This window comes from Scyliorhinus canicula, chromosome 16, assembly GCF_902713615.1.
Source record: "Scyliorhinus canicula chromosome 16, sScyCan1.1, whole genome shotgun sequence".
NCBI lineage: Eukaryota > Metazoa > Chordata > Chondrichthyes > Carcharhiniformes > Scyliorhinidae > Scyliorhinus > Scyliorhinus canicula.
Window position 1 is genome coordinate 49,765,817 of NC_052161.1, and position 19,804 is coordinate 49,785,620.

General features: G+C 50.5%; 1 protein-coding gene across 4 annotated transcripts in view; it reads right to left on the bottom strand.

The window, feature by feature from the left end:
• The window catches only part of LOC119950709 (cilia- and flagella-associated protein 46), a 365,535-nt gene that overhangs the window by 18,902 nt on the left and 326,829 nt on the right, over positions 1–19,804 (bottom strand). For all 4 annotated transcript variants that reach the window (XM_038773375.1, XM_038773376.1, XM_038773374.1 and 1 more), the window contains 3 exons: positions 18,148–18,183; positions 16,635–16,737; positions 14,286–14,398 (listed from right to left, as the gene is read on the bottom strand). In XM_038773375.1, coding sequence (XP_038629303.1) covers positions 14,286–14,398; positions 16,635–16,737; positions 18,148–18,183 — 252 coding nt within the window. The remainder of the gene's footprint in view (positions 1–14,285; positions 14,399–16,634; positions 16,738–18,147; positions 18,184–19,804) is intronic.

The following is a 19,804-nucleotide window of genomic DNA, read 5'->3' on the forward strand; positions in this document are numbered from 1 at the left end:
AGGCAGTTAAAGTGACATTCAGCATAGAACCAAGAGCATGGCTCTGTCCTGGAATTGTTCGGTAGGCAGACAGGCAGCAGCTATAGTTGCCCCGGTTATCGATACCCACACTATTTAAAGATAGCTTGAAGGCCTCACAGATGCAAAGGCAGCCCCCCCCCCGGCCCGGGCCATTCGCAACCCACACCGGCTGACCTTCGTGACTCACCATTATTGCTTACCTTAAGGCGACAAGTAAGCCTGCTTGGTCCTCATGATCTCACTTGCTTTGTCATTCAATGTTACATTTCTGCTAAGGACTTCAACTCGTGCCTTTGAAACTTTGAGGGTTTTAAATTTTCACTTGCCAGTACTTCCTTGCATATAACACAGATGGGCTTTGCATCCTGATCTGCATTGGCAAAATTAACAAAGCCACACCTCAAGAAATCATATTTCTTTTGCTTTGTTCCCGATTTCAGTTTCTTTTCACCAGAGACCCTGGAGCTCTGGGCACAGCTCACACCAGCACTGCTTTGTCTTGCCTGGTTTCTTCTGAGAAGCTTTCTCCAGCCGATTCAATTGTGAGATCCTAGCCTGTTTGTGTCTCTGGCCCTCTCTTACTTTATTACAAAATGATCCATCTTCAGTCGTTCACAAAGTACTGATGCTTGCTGACAGCTACAAAATGGAGGAATCTCTCCTCCGTGCTTTTGCGCCTAGAGCAGGTGACATCAGTGTATAGGGAACGTGACTCAACCGCTGCTTCTGGCTGGAAGGCACCATCGATTTAAAAAAAAAAACCAAATCTGGTTCTGGGACAGCACGCTGAAGTCAGGAGGAAGCAATCTGCCCAATGGACTCTATGTTTGCACATTTCTAGATTCGGCTGAGGAGGCATGCATGTGTGGGACGGCCGGCATTCTTGAAAGCTGATTGTGGCTATTAGGCACTTCTTCCCTCGTTCGGGAACAATCGCTCCACGACACTCCAACACGGAGTTTGAAAATGACTGCCCTAGAGCTGCATGCCAGAAAATCGAAATGGCTACTCACCTCCTCAGTTCCCCTCAGGAGTCATTGCGCCAGCTTCACATTTTTAAAAAGGAACATTAATGATGCCCACGTTCTTTCTCGCTGGGGAGCTGATTAATTTAACATAAATCTCACTAATGAGATGGAATCTAATGGGTTAATGATATGCTTGTCATATTTGGGAGTGATCCCGAACGCGCCATCGCGAACAGGCTGGTTAGATAGCAAACAGATTCGCACCCAGCACGTATCTCGATTTTGGCCTTGTCTGCTCTTTAACCAGCATGCCCAAATCTGTGCCGGGGCAAGACTGAGGTTCAATCACGCCCAGTGGCATGAGAGTCCATGGATTTTGAGTTTTGTTAAGTCCATAGACAATAGAGGGTCTGAATTCACAGGTGGTTTTATCTCAGCATGTTCATCCAAGAAAAGGCACCTGAGACCTGAGATAATTTTGAGTCTGCAGAAATGGCAAAGGTCACTTGATTCCTTGGTGATCAACTTAACAGCTTATTGTTTAGCCCCTTAGAAACTCAATGACTTCCAGCCAATAAATACACAAAGCATTGCTTCATAACTCTCTATTGACACCATGGCCGAGATTCTGCCTTCTGGGCACTAAGTCCCCACACCGGCGGGAGAACCGGCGCCAACCACTCTGGCGTCAACAGCCCCCGAAAGTGCGGAATTTTCTGTACTTTCGGGACATAGGTGGACGGCGAAGGGGTTGACGCAGCTCCAGCCGGCGCCGAAGGGCTGGTGCGAGTTTGTGCATTCTCCGCGCCGGCCATGGTGTAGCCCTACAGTGGCCGGCATAGAAGGAGTGCCCCCACGGAACAAGCCCACCTGCAGATCAGTGGGCCACGATCGCGGGCCAGGCTACCGTAGGGCCCCCCCCGGGGTCAGATCCCCCCGCGCCCCAACCCCAACCCCAACAGCCCCCGCCCCCGGGGACCGCCCCCCGTCGATTTACCTGCCAGGTCTCGCCGGTACGCAAGTTGAGTGATTCACACTGGTGGGACTGGCCAAAAATGGCCGGCCGCTCAGCCCATCGGGGCCTGGAGAATCGCCGGGGGGGGGGGGGGGCAGCTACCAATGGCCTCCGATCAGCCTGGCAGGAATCCTGCCCCGCCTGAAAAATGGCGCCGGAGAATACGGCAGACGGCGTCGGGGCGGGATTCCCCCCCCCCCCCCCCCCCCTCCCCCGGGGATTCACTGACCGGCGCGGGTTCGGAGAATCCCGCCCCATGAACAGAATTTACATTCTGGGATTGAGACTCCAATGTCAGGTGAATTTCCTAATCCTGCACGCATATTTCACTGGCATCGGACACCTGATGCAATTTCTAGCTGGGTAAGCAATTAATGGTCAGGGAGCACACTCGGTGTCCTGGTGGGCAGGCTTCTGAGACTGGAGGGCCTAAAGGAGGATCTCCAACAATGACACAACAGCAACAGCAACAATGACACAAAAGGCCACAGCTGCCAGGCTATCATCCTGAAGCAGTAACTCCCCCACGGGGACTGCCAGCAGCCATGATGGCTGTGGGAGAGGACTGAATGAGAATGAACGCTGACCACTCCAATCCATCCCTTGGTTGTATATTAGCCTCAGCAGTGGGCCTGGAAGCTGAATGGAAAATTCCAATGACTGAGGCAAGAACATGCCATCAACTTGGAATACTGCTTTCTGCTGCCAATTTTCAGGCCTTCCTGCATCCAACAAGAATGTATGTTCTCTGAAGGCCAAAGGCTACAAAACCCATGGACAATGCTATTTCAGCCAACAGTAGTGCATCTGCAACTCAGAAAGCTGCACCAATCACAAGAGGTTACTATGAAGCTATTTTGCTGGTAGGAAATTGGTTAGTTGAATTGCAAAGACCATGGGCTAGATTCTCCTCCAGCGGGATCCTCCATTTTGTCGGCTGCGCACTCACGCCAGCGGATTTCCCAACGGCACGTGGGTGCCCAGAATGGGAAACCCCATTGGCCGGTGGGGGCGTGACGCACCAGAAAACAGATGCGGCAGAATGGAGAATCCCACCCCATGTATAGCACTGAGAATGACCCTGCTATTAAAGGGGACTCTACTTAATTTCAGGTCCTCGGCAAGGAAATCTCTGCTGAGGCCGCACTTAGCCCCATTTCTTGCACTACCAAGCTCCACTTGCCAGTGCAGGAAGAGCTCAGGGCACTAATTATAAATGGTGCCTGATCTCTAGCCTCCACCGCAGCCTCCGGACCCCTCAAGTCCCCAATTTGCCAATAAGGGGGCCATCTAGCACTCCTCCACACCCTACCTCGTCCCTGGGCCTGATTCCCAGCAAGATACCACCTGGGCACCGTCAGCCTGGCACCATTTACCAGCCTGGCACTGCCATCTGGGCACCCTGGCATTGCCATGCTGGCACCAGGGTGGCACTGCCAGGGAGCCCAGGTAGTATCAGGGGTACCACCCTGTCCAGAGCCCTTCTACCCAGATCGCCTGGGGGAACCTCCCTTACCCCCCAAGTGCCAGTACCCTGGTCCACATTTGTGCTAAACGGTGCCCACTCAGGATCTCGGAGGCGATGCCGTTCTGGGTGCTGGGTAGATCCAGCCTAGACATTTTCAAGTGAGACTAAGGGCTGGATTCTCCGATAATCGGCGCAATGGCCAGGACCCAGCGCCAAAAACGGTGCGGATCACTCTGGCATCGGGCCCCCCAAAGCGGCGTAAATTCTCTGGCCCGGAATGGGCTAGTAGCGGCGGCCTGACGCCATTTGCGACGGCGCCACCCGCCGCGGATGCGCAGCGTCATTGACGCCAGGCGGCGTCACAGCACAAAAGACGCGGCACAACCCTCCCCCCCCACCCCCCGAGATCCACCAAGATGGCCGCCTGCAGTGCAGTCTCAAGGTTCCAGGAGCACGACATCGAGACATTTCCCTCAATATTCCCCCTCCTCCATATCCCCCCTCCCCCATATCCCGCCTCCCCATATCCCCCAATATTCCCCTCCACAGATCCCTCAATATCCCCCCTCCCCCGTATCTCCCTCCCCATATCCCCCAATATCCCCCTCCCCAATATCCCCCCTCCCCCAATATCCCCCCTCCCCATATCCCCCAATATCCCCCTCCCCCATATCCCCCTCCCCATATCCCCCTCCCCCATATCCCCCTCCCCATATCCCCACCCCATATCCCCCTCCCCATATCCCCACCCCATATCCCCCTCCCCATATCCCTAAATCCCCCCTCCCCCATATCCTGCAATATCCCCCCTCCCCATATCCCCAATATCACCCCTCCCCTCTGTCCCCCAATATCTCCCCTCCCCCATATCCTCCAATATCCCTCCTCCCCAATAACCCCCCTCCCCGTCCCCCAATATCCCCCCTCCCCCATATCCCCCAATATCCCCCCTCACCGATATCCCCCAATATCCCCCCTCCCCCTCACCCATATCTCCCAATATCACCCCTCACCCATATCCCCCAATATCCCCCTCCCCAATATCCCCCTCCCCCATATCCCCCTCCTCATATCCCTAAATCCCCCCTCCCCAATATCCCCCCTCACCCATATCCCCCAATATCCCTCCTCGCCCATATCCCCCTCCAGATATCCCTAAATCCCCCTCCCCATATCCCCCAATATCCCCCTCCCCCATATCCCCCAATATCCCCCCTCACCCATATCCCCAATATCCCCCCTCACCCATATCCTCCTCCCCATATCCCTAAATCCCCCCTCCCTCATATCCCCAATATCCCCCCTCCCCCTCCACATATCCCTAAATCCCCCATCCCCCATATCCCCCTCCCCCGATATCCCCCCTCCCCCATATCCCCCTCCCCATATCCCCAGAATCCCCCTCCCCATAACCCAGTCCCCATATCAGCCAAATCCCCCCTCCCCCATAACACCCTCCCCCATATCAGCCAAATCCCCCCTCCCCCAATATCCCCCCTCCCCATATCCCCCAATATCCCCCTCCCCCATATACCCACCTCCCCAATATCCCTCTCTCCCCCATTTCCCCCGATCACTGCCTGCGTGTCTAACCATGCATGTTGCATTGTGTATTGCGGGACCAAACGTCGAGGCACCCGTCCCCGCGGACGCCGACCGCCCGCATGACGCCCCAGGGCGGCCACAAGACAGGAACAGGCCCGGCCCATTCGGAATGCGATGCCCAGGGCGGCCACAAGGCAGGGAGAAGCCCGGAGCAACATGGAGACGACGCCCCCGCCTCATGCGTGTGCGGCGACGCAGGCGTGTGACACCCAGCGACGAGGGGGGCAGCCACAGGCCCCCGCCGCAGCCGAGCCAGGATACCACTACCCAGGACAGCCCTTCCCGGGACACCCCTACCCGGGACAGCCCTACCCGGGACACCACTACCCGGGAGAGCTCTACCCGGGACAGCCCTACCCAGGACATCCCTACCCGGGACACCCCTACCCAGGACACCGACACACATGACACTGGAAGACAGGACAGTGACACACAGCGGACAGGTGGACACGAACCGCCACCCCAAGGGACCATGGATTCTGGGTCGGACGATGCTCACGACACAATGTCGCTGCTATCTCCAATACCCTCCACCATCGCAGAGACAGTCACCTCGGTCGGGCACTTTAGTGATGAGGCTTCTGGTACACTCACTGGTGCGCACAACACAGCCGTACCGGTACAGCAGGTGGAGGTAGGAGCAGCAGAGGGGCCGGGAGGTCAGAGTGCATCCTGGTGCAAGCAAACATCTACCGCCCAGACGGGTCCCGGGTTCCTGGAGTTACCACACCCACCCATAGACCCGATGCAGTCTCCGAACCAGGGACGATCGAAGAGAGTGACCACCGGCTTGTGGCGGTTGCAGACGCAGGGAGAGGAGTTCACCCGCGTCCAGGAGCTGCGAGTGGTGCCGGTCATGCGTGCCACCCAGGCCGAAACCGCACGGGTGGCATCCGCGGTGGAGGCAATGGGTGCGATGGTGTCAGACATGGGGAGCAGTATGCAAGGCCTGGGGCTTTCCGTGCAGGTGGCGTCTGTGGCCCAGGACATGGCTGCCCTCTCACAGGAAGCCATGAGCCAGAGCCAGCGGCAGATGGCAGAGGCACTCAATGCCGTGGCCCTGTCTCAGCAGGCTATGGCCCAGTCTCTGCAGGTAGTGACCCAGTCTCAGCAGGCCATCGCTGAGGGCATCGGCGCCATTGCCCATGTGCTGTCCGGCGTCGCCCAGACACAGACAGGGATGGCCAACTCCCTGAGCTCCATGACTGCAAACCTGCAGAACCCTTGTCGATACCAGGACGGGCATCCAGGACTGGCAGCGCCAGGTTGTCGGGGGGGGGCGTTGGATGGCCAGTCCGTTCGCACCCCGACCCATGTAGAGGCCCGGGGGCCATCGGGCACCCCGAGGGAGGAGGAGGTGTTGGGGCCCGTCCCAGGTCCCCCTGTAGGGGAGGTCCTGGAACACCGCGGCACCTCTGACTCCCCCCCCCCCCCCTTCCATCCCAGGTGTATCTGGTGGGCAGCGGGCAGAACAGGCTGGCAGCTCGCCATCTCAGTCACCCGAGCCGCAGCCTGGCCCATCTAGGCTGGGCCGCCCCAGATAATAGCCGCCAAAGGGATCCCGAGTCACAGGGCAGGAATCACAGGACTCCACATCCAGTTCTGCTGTACCGCCTGGGGAACCACCTAAACGTAGTCAAAGAGCCCGTAAGGCCAAACAATTAGACACTGAGTAAGTTGGCACAGGTGCAGGGCACAGACAAGTTATAGGGGCTAGGTCACGTGTATGGACTGTTTGTCATTAAAATCACTTTCACACATATTAATCTGCCTTTGTGCTCTGTCCGAAGCGTGCGGGGGTGTGGTGTGAGGTGAGCACCAGTGTGTGTGTGAGGGGTGGTATTACGTCGGCCCCAGGTGAGTGTGCCCCCCCTCCCCCCGGGTCGCCCTCGCCACCCCCTGGGCAGAGGACAGGACCGGGCATTTCAGTGTCACGACGGCATGCAGGGATGGTCCGGGTGGATTGTGGTACCATGACCATGGGTCAGACATTGTCCAACGATGTGGAGCCAGGAGCTCATCACAGAGAGGGTCGTCATTATCCTCCATGGCCTGCAATAGACATGCTTCCACCGGTGATCGTGTGAGCCTGGCCCGTTGTGCCACAGGTGGATGTGCAATGGAGGAGTGGTGTGCATGCGGGTGGGGTGAGGGTGTTGGTGGTGGGTGGGGGGGGGGGCGGTGGTTGGCCGATGCCGTGGTGTGCGGTGTGTGCCCATACTTGGTGATTCTCACGCCCCCCTAGTCAGTGAAACGGGTGGCTATCAGCCTGTCCCATGCCCGCTGGCCCAGCCGGTAACGGTGGGCAGCCTCCCGACCATGTCCAGCCCGTCTGTCCTGACCATTGCCCCCATCCTCCTCATCTGGGAAGTCTGGCCTCGTCCTGCTGCTCCTCCGCTCCTTCCGCCTCTGCCTGCGGCACATCGCCCCTCTGCTGGGCTATGTTGTGCAGGATGCAGCAGGCCACAATGATGCGGCTGACCCTATCTGGCGGGTACTGGAGGGCCTCTTCAGAGTGGTCCAGGCACCTGAAACGCATTTTTAGCAGGCCAAAGCACCTCTCTATCACACCCCTGGTCACCACATGGGCATCATTATAGCTGTTCTCTGCGTCAGTCTGTGGTCTCCGTACAGGCATCATCAGCCACGACTGCAACAGGTAACCCCTGTCGCCCAGCAACCAGCCACTCAGCCGGGGTTGGCGTCCCTCGAACATGTCGGGGATGTAAGACTGCACTAATACGTATGAGTCATGTACACTTCCCTGGTACCGGGCGCAGACGTGCAGGATCATCATGTGGTGGTCGCAGACTACCTGAATGTTCATGGAATAGGTCCCCCTCCTATTGGTGAACATGGCCCTGTTATCTGCAGGTGGCCGCATGACGACGTGCATCCCATCGATGGCACCCGGCCATGTCAGCGAAGTCCGCTGCCCGGGCATCCTGGCTGGCCGGGTCCATAGGGAACTGGATGTAGCGGTCTGCAATGGCATAAAGGGCGTCTGTCACTGCCCGGATGCACCGATGTCTGTGAGATGCCGGACAGGTCCCCACTCGGCGCCTGGAATGACCCCGTGGCATAAAAGTTCAGGGCCACCCTAACCTTGACGGACACGGGGAGAGGGTGTTCTCCCCCAGTAGCACGCGGTGCCAGATGTGCCATCAGGTGGCAGATGTGCCCATGGTTTCCCGGCTCATCCGGAGTCTCCTCCTGCATGCCCGGTTCGTGAGCGGTCCGGTACACACAGGGCCTCCTCGGGCATCTCCGTCGCCGTGGCGCAACCACCTCCTCCTCCTCCTCCTCGTCCTGTCGGGCGGGCGGCCCTCCAGCCTGGGCGGCTGCCACCTGCCCCTCTTTGGCATGCTCCTCTACGGCAGCCTGCGCCGCCTCCCTGGCACGCTCCTCCTCCTCCTCCCCCAGAGCAACATGTAGAAGTGCGGCTGCCGCCACAGCGGCCAACATCGCTGGCTGATCAGCAAACATAACGGCCTGCAGGGGGTGGGGGAAACTATGACATGTCATCATTACCCGTACCCTTCCCCCGCAGCCAGATGCCATGGGCTGCATGGGCGCGACTGTTGGGAGGCTGGCATCTGGCCAGGTGGACGACCTCCCTTGTCCTCTCCCCTCACCCCAGCACTCGCACCCCCTCCCCGGCACTCGCCCTCTCCCCCCTCCCCAGCACTCACCCCTGCTCCCCAGCACTCGCTCTCTCCCCCCTCCCTGGCACTCGCCCTCAACCCCCCACCTCCGCCTCCACACTCCCCCTCTCACCCCTCCCCCCCACACACAGACTGCAGCCACGCCGTCACTTCTCCTGCGGCCACCCCACACCGTGACCTACCTCTACGCTGTCCGCCGTCAACCATCAGCACTGGTTGACGCCGTTATTCGGGCAGCCCCGGGGTCCATAGTGTCACACCGATGCCCGCCATTCTCCGAGGCGGGCGGCGCGATTCACACCTCGCCGACGTTTGGGGGGGGGTCGGAGAATTGGGAGGACGGGATTCACGCTGAACCCCCGGCGATTCTCCGACCCGGAGGGGGGATGTTGGAGAATCCCACCTGGCTGGTTTAGCTCACTGAGCTAAATCGTTGGCTTTTAAAACAGACCAAGCAGGCCAGCAGCACGGTTCGATTCCCGTACCAGCCTCCCCGGATAGGCGCCGGAATGTGGTGACTAGGGACTTTTCACAGTAACTTCATTGAAGCCTACTCGTGACAATAAGCAATTTTCATTTTCAACTGCTCACTTGAACATGCAATTCTGGAACACAACCTCAATGGCGGGATCCAGATTGCAACACGTCGCAACACAGACGGGTGAGCAAAGCTGGGCTATAGAAGTCGAATGATAGTGTGCTTACAGGAGAAGGGTACTCACAATGCCAGACAGTGGAAACAAACTGGAGGCAGATTTCCATTGTTTGCTGTATGGATGCAAATGGGCGAGGAGACAATGAAACTCGGAAAGGTTTCAGCAGGGCAGCCACTTACTGAGGGTAGTACAGGTAGAACCCATAAAGATGAGTAACTTCACACAAGCAGCCATGAAACCTGATGACCACTAATTATGGCACACCTGTAGCCAGTGATGAACACAGGAAGATCCAGATGAAGGACAGGCAGAAGGAGTTGGAGGAAAGCGGAACACCCTAATTTTGGTGTTTTCTATCCTGTAGGTCCAGTTGTAGATGAGGCAATATTGAAGTCAGCATAACTACATGAAACCTCAGCAGGGAAACCCTAACTGAGCAGACAGTGCTGCATCACTGTAGTGAACCCCAGCCCAGTGAAGGTTTTCTCACATCAGAGGACATTGGTACATGATTAGAAAACATGGAACAAGCTGATGAACATGGCATGGAAGTGTGCAAACAGCTAATGGAGGCCATGACAGCTGTGGCCACTCCCGTCAGAGGATTGCATAACTGCTCAGTGACACTTTGGTTCTTTAAGATGGCAAGCTTCAGGAGTCTTCAGAAAAGTGGCAGATGTTGGACTAACAATGTGAAATATATGGGCATCTGTCAAAGACTCCCATGCACATACAGGGAGGAGCCTATTCAGTCCATGAATGGTGCTATGCCTCTGCATTATGAGCACATAGCCTCCTGCACAAACCCTCATGAAGAACCACATGCAGCAATCTATCCAATAGATGCATGTGGTGCCCCCCTACACACAACTCCCTCATCCAAGAGTCCTGTGAAACACTGGGTCTGTATGTTGGGCCTGAGATACCTGGGCCCATTGCCAAATTCTCAATGCTTTAGGTAAGCAGGGAGGGATGGATGGGCCTTGCATGTGTGGAAGAACAACTGGTTGAAGCCCATGGGGGCTCTTCTGAAATATTAATGGCGGTTCTTCAGCCCCTTTGACACCAATGATTCATCAAACCACAATGACAGAGGCAGCGCTTGCACAGATATAGTTTGCAGCTGGTCCCCCAGGCTCATGGACTCTCCAAGTCTCAGGCACCCAGACAATGTTGAACACCGTAATTCAAAGCAATGGTGCAGAAAGACAAGCAGGCTGTCTCCACTTCAGCTACATGAACAGGGATAGCACAATATAGGATCACCTGAAAGTGCTCACGTAAATGCGCACAATTGCACTTGGGAGTCACTGTAGGTGACATTTTATTGCATAATGTCAAAGGTTTGGAATAATGAAAGAATTTTATTAAGGTGTCGGAAGTCCCACTTACCAGCTGGAGAGGCGGCGAGAGACCTGAGCTGCCTATTTTTGGTAAGGCCTACTAAACCATAGGCCAATCAGGCAGTAGGCGAGGCCAAAAGCGGGTCAAGACGTGGGGGACTGCAGTCTTGCATACCGAAAGCCTATGGTCTCCAGTTCTCAGCGGCACCACTGGGTTGTGGCTGCTGCTGGAAGGACAGGTACCCAAGTCCAAGGATTGCGGAGCGACAAAAGCTACAGGTAAGTCATTTAGGGGGAGGGTTTGCTGGATGGGGGCCGTGAGGTGAGGATGCAGGGGAATAGTCAGTAAGAGTTGAGGGTGCCTCTCAGTGGGTCTCCCCTTCCTGGTATCCAGTCCATCGATCAGGCACTAATTGTTTTCAATCGATGACCCCCTTCCCCCAGGAGGTACATACCAGAGGTGGTGGGATAATATGCACTTAAGTGGTAATTAATTGGACACTTAAAGGCCTAAATAGCCATCGAGTTGGGATGGTTGACTATGAGTCTTCCTGCCCAGAACTAGCGGAGGCAGGAAGACAGGAGGGTTCCGGGAATGCACCACCATCCCACCTAATTACATGCCCTTCCAGCTTTCAAAATTAGATCCAGCGTGTCGAAAGAAAGGTCTTGCTTTGCATTGTTATAACCCGTAAGAGATCTATGGGGATGGCCCAATTAGCCATCCTGTGAGCATCCGAGAATACGAGCTTCCCATTGAGGGACGGGGGCCCATCAGCAGAGTAATGGACTCTAGCTAAAAGCCAGCTCAGATGGGAGCCGAGCATGAATAGTCCGGCTGGGACTTTGAGTGTACTGCGTATACAGTTTACTGTGTAATAAAATAAGTTTCTTTTCGCCTCTCGTTTTGGACTCCTCTGTGGCCACTAAATTGACGATGAGGGTAAAAGTGAAGCTAGAGCAGGCACTGCTAACTGTTGAAAGAACGGTCATCTCCTACCACATTACCAGAATAAGGTTTGCACTGATTTAAAAATGTTGCTCTTTGGGAGACTTTATGTGTTCGATGCTAGCATAGAAGATTGGAGAAAATACGGAGAGCATATGCGCTACTTTTTCATGGCTAACGCTGTAAGTGGGGATGATCTACAGCCAGTCATTCTCTTGACTGCCTGGGGAGCCCACTTCTTCAGTGTGACAAAAAGCCTCACATACCCTCGCAGCCTCAGACTCCAAGAGCTGAAGAGTTGGTAGCAATAATGGCAAACTGTTATGACCTCAAGCTGTCGGTCATCGTGCAACATTGCTGGTTTAACAAGGTTGAGAGGATCCCAGGGGAGTCTGTTCCGAGCTCAACGCGTTTGAAGAAACTAGCTGAATTTTGTGATTAGGTACATTCCTTTCTCACGATGCTGCGGGAATGGTTGATTTGTGGCTTGAACAATATGGTGACCCAGCGAAAGTTACTGGCTGAGCCAATGTTAGACCTAAAGAAGGCCGCAGAAATTTTGCTTTCAAGAGAAAGTGCAGAAAAGGGAATGCAGGAACTCCATGGGATGGAAGTGAACAGTATGGCATCCTGGCATTCAGCGCCCTCCTGATAAGAAATCCCAGAACCCGGTCTTGGGCCGAACACTGCCGAGGCCAGGCCCATGGATCCAGGTCCAAATTAACGAGGCAAGATACATTCCCCGAATCCGTAGAGGGAGATACCAGGCGATACGAGGCGTGCAGCCAGAGAAACCTCAGGAATCGAAAACCACAGGGAGGCCAACAAACCCGTTATCCCATCCGAGGTAGGTGCTAAAACAGAGCCTACTCTTTTCATTTGTAACAGCCCAATGACGAACGCATGCAGCTGGACTGCATTGCAGCACTCAAGTTCCTCCCATTCGGATGACCATTCACGTAAACAGTCACTGTTTCGGAATGGAATTAGACCTGGGGCTAGTCTTGGTCATAGGGTAACAAATGTTTGAAAAAATCCAGTCAGGAGTACAAAGGCTGTTTTTACATGACTAGCGGCCTACATGGGGGAGCCAATTGCTATAGCTAGGACCATGATGACCCTGATGATTTTCGGGTAACAATCTGTAACTCTACCGTTGTTTGTAGTAAGAGGACGAGGCCCTAGCCTTTTAGGCCGCGATTGGCTTCAACGCCTTTAACTAGATTGGCAGCGGATTTTTCAGATGAGTGCTGGAGGCCTCTATGAGGTGTTGGGAGAAATGCCCCAAAGTTTTCCAAACCGGGCTGGGGAGAATCAAGGGAGCCATGTCAACTTTGCAGCGCAGCCTAAATATTTTCGGGCCCACCCGGTCCTCTATGCACTACTGGCAAAGGTTGAGGCAGAGCACAGCCAGCGAAAGGGCCTCAGGATCATTCAGCTGGTAACATTTGCCGATTGGGCTGCACCAGTAATCCCCGTCCTTAAACCGGACAAATTGTTCAATAAAATTGACTTCATCTGGAGTGCTGATGCATTGCAATCTCGCCAAACCACTGGTCATCACATGCGATTGCTCGCCATATGGCACTGGTGCCTGAAACCGCCCAACAAATTAACGACTTTTTCAACTAATATAGCAGTCGAAGATGGAATCCTCTTATGCGGAACGCGTCGTGGAACCACATAAAGGTCAAGACTTTATACTGTGAGATCTGCATAATGGGCACCAGGCGATATGAGGCAGGCGTATCAAAAATGAAAATGTTCAGCCAAAGTTTTGTCTGGTGCCCAGGCCTGGATGCAGAGATAGAGCGACTGGTTCAGCAGTGTGGCGTTTGCCAGGATCAGCAGAAACCCCCTCCCGCCGCGGCTCTTCACCCGTGGGAATGGCCAGGCCGGCTTTAGGTGTGGCTTCATGCCGACATGCTGGTCCCTTCCAGGATTCCATGTTTCTAGTCATTCAACGTGATCAGAGGTCCACAGGATGTCATCCACTACTTCGAAGGTGAAGATTGAAAAACTGTGACTCTTGTTCAGTACACAGTATCCTGGATGTGTTGGTCACCGACAACGACACGCCTTTCACAGCGAATACTTTGAGAGTTTTGTGGAGGCAAATGTTCAGGACATCTGCATGGTCCAGTACTACCCGGCTTTGAATGGGCTGGCTGAAAAGGTGGTGCAAATGTTTAAGAGGTTTGAAGTAACAGATCTCAGGGTCTCTTGACACATGACTAGCCATATTTTATTTTTGTTACCATACCAGCCCACATGCCGCGACGGGTGTAGCGCCGGCGAGATTGTAATGGGCCGAAGGCTCCGGACATTACACGTGGAATATGCGTGCCTTCTGCGTCATGGAACAAAAATGCTGTCAGAACTAAAGGGAACAAACATAAGATAGATCTTTTTCCCACATAATTTATTTATTATAAAACCATTAGATCACGTGATACACCCAGAAGACTTTGCAAAAGACTCCAACGAACATGTTTTTGAATATACTTAAAAATATGACCTGCAGATTTTTTTGTACTACAGCTAGTAAGCGAGAAATTTTAAGTAATTAAAATCAAATATCATGACAACACATACCTTCAAGATTCATGGTAATAAGTTTTGATGGCAACAGGTTCGCAAGAAAACGTTCCGTTCCATAAAAGACAAATGCACTGCAATCTCTCATCATCTCTTCCCAATTTGCATGACTATGAAAGAGGAATGGACACATTGTTGATTATTTAATTTGAAAATTAAAGCATGCAATTTGGAAGCTTGACGTGAGCAGAAATTTGGATAATACAATTCTTCAATTTAACATATTTCAGTGATGAAGCATATGTCAAATTTTGGATGATAATAACTATAGATCAATGCTAATATATTAACAAATAAATAGATGCTTCAAATTCATAGCACAAGTATTACTGAAAAAGCTATAGATCAAGATCTACATTTCTTTTCAGAAATTTAAAAAGTCCATTTGATTGTCAGATTTTATAGGAAGGGATCAGTGAGGAAAAAGTAATTTCGTCCATTTAGAAACAGATCTTTGGTCATCTGAGCACAAACTTGACCTTTGAACATAATATTATTGTACTATGTTTCAGTTAGGGATCCCTAAGAGTGAGTATCCTCAGGTAAACCTGCCACTCTAATTGTCCTACCTGGCCAGCAGATTCCAAAAATCTGTTTCTAAATGTTTCACTGCCATTTCTTTCCACAGTAACTGACATTTATATTGTCCAAAATTGCAGATTATTTTTTAATTGCGCACTCAAAATATGATTAAATTCATCAATTGACTTATAATCTTTTAATTATTTCATTAAAGTTTTAACTTGAAGGCTGAATCCTCTCTTGGGGTTCTCCAATGTCGTAAATATTATCACACCAGTTATTCAACCACTCTGTCAGTTTAATTTATTTTGTTCTAACATCCACAATAGTTTCTTGTCTATGGTCATATGGCCATCCCTAGCCCCAAATTCAATACGCTTTCCTATATTTGATTGGATCCATTAGTGTGCAGATGTTTTCCTGTTTGAAGCTCAGTTGAGCTTTTTGGTTTCTTATCAATTTCACACAAGATTCTTGACAATGTGGATGGTGGAGAGGATGTTTCCTCCTGTGGAAGAATCTCGAGCTCGGGGTCATTGTTTAAAAATCAGGGGTCACCCATTTAAGACAGAGATGAGGAGACATTTTTTTTCTCAGAGGGCCGTGAGTCTTTGGAATTCTCTTCCCGAAAAAGGTGGTGGAAGCAGAATCCATGAATATTTTTAAGGCAGAGGTAGATTCTAGATCAGCAAGTATTTGAAGATTATGGCGGGTTGGGTGGGAATGTGGAGTTGAGGTTAGAATCAGATCAGCCAGAATCTTATTAAATGGCAGAGCAGGCTCAAGGTCTGTGCCTCCTTCCTGCTCCTAATTTGTATGTTCTGTCATTGTTACATTGCCTGCCGCTATTCCTACTTCACTTACCCTGCTGCTAAAACTTTCTTCTTTGATTTTGTTATCTCTAAGTTCCATTTTTTTCCATGTCTCCACACAAACTCTCCCATCCAGAATCCCATTGCTCATAGATATACAACATTAAATCCTGCTCAACCTTAACATCACTTTACAACCCTCAATATAATTTTTCAAGCTCCAGATATTGATTTCATAATCTTAATCCTCACCTTCAAATTGTTTAGTCGTAACTGCCAACCTACCTCTTCAATTTATTTTAGTCATCCAATCCAGTTTGCAATCTACTTTCTCCTACTTTGGAGTGTGCTATGCAACCATACTAACCCCATTTCCAGCACAACTGTAATCTGGATTTCTCTTTAAAAAATAGTTGCATTTCTCCCTACATTAGTTGCATTTCCCCCTACATTCAGAGGCCTTCTCAAAAATTCCTTGGACCTTACCTGAGGTAATCATTCCCTCACTCCTTCTACATCCCTTGTTAGCTGTTCAAACTTGTCCATGAAACACTTTCGGATATTTTTTCAAATTATAAATATTATGAAAATGTAAATGTTATTGTTTTTCCTTCCTTCTTTATAGGTTGGTGATTTAATTCCATGTGATAAAAGTGTGTATTTTTTGCCGCCATTAGGTTACAGGAAATGAGAGCAGCATGGTGAAGCAGTGGTTAGCACTGCTGCCTCACGGTGCCGAGGACCCGGGTGTTTGCACATTCTCCCCATCTCTGCATGGGTCTCACCCCCTCAACTTAAAAAGATGTGCAGGGTAGGGGAATTGGCCACACTAAATTTCCCCTTAATTGGAAAAAAGAGAATTGGGTACTCTACATTTATTTTTTAAAAGTTGTGGCAAATGCAAAACAAACAGATTAGAATGGAAGATACAATTCACTATTCGTTTGAACCCTCTACCTTTATTATTATATATTCTGACAAAATTCAAAAAGCATTTAAAAACTCAACACACCTTGGGACATACTCATTGCCCATAACTCCATCCCAGTGTGCTGTGAACTGCGAAGCATATTTTTCCATAATTTCTGTCATGACTTTTATAGGGCTGAACACTCCTAGAACAAATACAAGCAAATTAGCTGAGTATAGTTCAATTCTACCTGCTTTTTATATAATACTCTTAATAATTTTTTGATAATAATATTCAGTTTGTTAAGTTCAAACGTGCAAGTCTTTTATGTAGAAAACACAATGCAATGGATTTGTAGGTGGGGTTCGGAGTACTCGATTTCTTGCATGGAAAGGTTTAGAAAAACCTATTTGTAAACAAAATGAAGCACTTATAATGCTTTGGTAGAATACATGATAAGAATAATCTTTATTACTGTCACAAGTAGACTTACATTAACACTGCAATGAAGTTACCGTGAAAATCTCCTAGTTGCCACACTCTGGCGCCAGTCGAAAGTGAAAATCACTTATTGTCACGAGTAGGCTTCAAAGCCCCTAGTCGCCACATTCCGGCTCTGTTCGGGGAGGCTGGTACGGGAATTGAACCATGCTGCTGGCCTGCCTTGGTCTGCTTTAAAAGCCAGCGGTTTAGCTCAGTGTGCTAAGCCAGCTGTTTGGGTACACGGAGAGAAAATTCAGAATGTCCAACAGAATGTTCTAATAAGCACTACTTTCAGGACTTGTGTAAGGAAACCGGAGCACCTTGGAGGAAGCCCACACAGACATGGGGAGAACACGCAGACTCCGCACCTGGCATCCTGGCGTTATGAAGCAACAGTACTAACCAATGTGCTACCATGCCGCCCTGTGAAGCTACTCAATTGAATAATACAACAAACTGTTTCAGCCTCAAGCTTAAATGACACGCGAATGTGACATGCTTCTATTTCCTATTGTTTTACCATCCTTTGTGGCTTTTCTGGTGCCACCACAGGTGACCCCCCCCCCTCTCCCCCACCCACCACAAAAACCGTGCGGAACAGCTGATGAGCAATGCAAATGACCATTGACTTCAGCAGAACTGGAAGATCCCATTAGCGGCCAATGCGAGCCGTCTCCACTGCCAGGAAATCCGCTGCGGGGAGGCTGGAAATTGCTGGCCAATGTCTAGCACTGATCCTTAACACTGCAGTCACCATGTTCCAGACATCACACTGAGAGATCAAATTCCAGTTAAATAATCTTGGAAATGTACATCTGCAAATGACCTTGAGGGAATAAGAACATTTCCTGATCTTTAATTAATTCTAGTACATGGTGATATTAGTTCTAAAAGAGTATCTGAGCAGCAACTTCAACACACAAGCCAAGTTAGCAGCTAAACATTTCACCTGTACTTTATCAGACAGACACAAGCAATAACAATTGACATCAACTACAAATACAATACACTGCTTTGTTAAATATATTTATGCAGGGAAATCAAATTGCAGGCATAGAACATGGGGTTCCTGTTTTGCTTTGAAATTTGACATGCAATATTAGAAAATAAAAGCACGTTTATATTCTGTTACCTGAGTCGCTTGTTTCATCATAAGGATCTACAATGTCTGGCAAGTCCAATTAAGGTTAAACAGGAGTTAACATGCAATCAGGCCCATTTACACCGTCACCAACAGCACATTTCTTTTGTTGCTGGCAAGGTCATTGGCATTATTCTCCCAAATGTCCGATATAAACTACCCACCACTCAGCTTCTATGTGAATAGCGTGAACTTGTAAAATTGGTGCCGTAGTGTTTGACTTCAGGAATTATACCATTTGAAAAGCCAAAATTAATATCATTATCAGTACAGAAGAAACAATACAAGAATCACTTTCACTCTTCTTTGGATTGCTATTTTACAAAACCCAGGGCAAAAGGGATCTGCTTTACCCAAAGAGTTAGAAGTAAATCTGACCTCCAACATTCCTGCAAGTGGGAAAAAGAAAGCAATTGAAATTATAATTATTCTACTTCTGTACAGCATGAATCAAATCTTCGGAAAGCAATGAAAGAGAGGTTAAATAAACCACTTTTAATTGAAGTATTATGAGATGAAGAGGGCAATTTCCTTAAAACTTCATTAATTAGTTGGGGTCGGCATTCCTGTGCTAAGAGAGTAAAACAAAACCAATCAGGATTCCTGATTTTGATCATTTTTCAGCTGTAATTGAGTATTTTACTTTTTCTAATTAATTCATGGGGTCGTCAAAGCCAGAATTCTGAACTGTACTTGAGAAGGTGGATGTGAGCCTCCTCTTTGAACTACTGAAGTCCATGTAATAAAAAGTGCTCCCACAGTGCTGTTAGGGAGGAATTTGCAGGAATTTTGACAAGTAATCTAAAACATCATTAATTAACTAAACAATGACCAAGAGTCAGCTTTTTGTCTAGCTATGGAGGCAGGTATGGGTCTGACTTTGGTGATTCTAGTGATGATATCAGAAGATTGCAGGTATAGGTCTGCGAATTTTTGAATAATTCTTTGCACTGATTACATTTTTTTTTTTAAATCATTTTTATTGAGAAATTTTGATTTTATACAACATTGACGCACCTTAGTAAAATACCGAAAATAACAATAATATTAACAATCATATACATTCGCCCCATCCCCATGAACAACCCAGCATTTTAACAACAACGCATATTAACACACTATAAAGTTACAGAATAAACACTACAATAATGCACCCCCCCCCCCCCAGGTTGCTGCTGCTATTGACCCAGTTACCTATCTCTGAGCCAGGAAGTCCAAAAAAGGCTGCCATCGTTTATAGAACCCTTGTATTGATCCTCTCAGGGCAAATTTGACCTTTTCCAATTTTATAAATCCCGCCATGTCACTGATCCAGGTCTCCACACTTGGGGGCCTTGCATCCTTCCATTGTAACAGAATCCTTCGACGGGCTACTAGGGACGCAAAGGCCAGGACACCGGCCTCTTTCGCCTCCTGCACTCCCGGCTCTACCGCAACTCCAAAAATCGCGAGTCCCCACCCTGGTTTGACCCTGGATCCAACCACCCTCGACACCGTCCCCGCCACCCCCTTCTAGAATTCTTCCAGTGCTGGGCATGCCCAGAACATATGGGCGTGGTTCGCAGGACTCCCCGAACATCTGGTGCACCTGTCCTCACCCCCGAAGAACCTACTCATCCTAGTCCCGGACATGTGGGCCCGGTGCAGC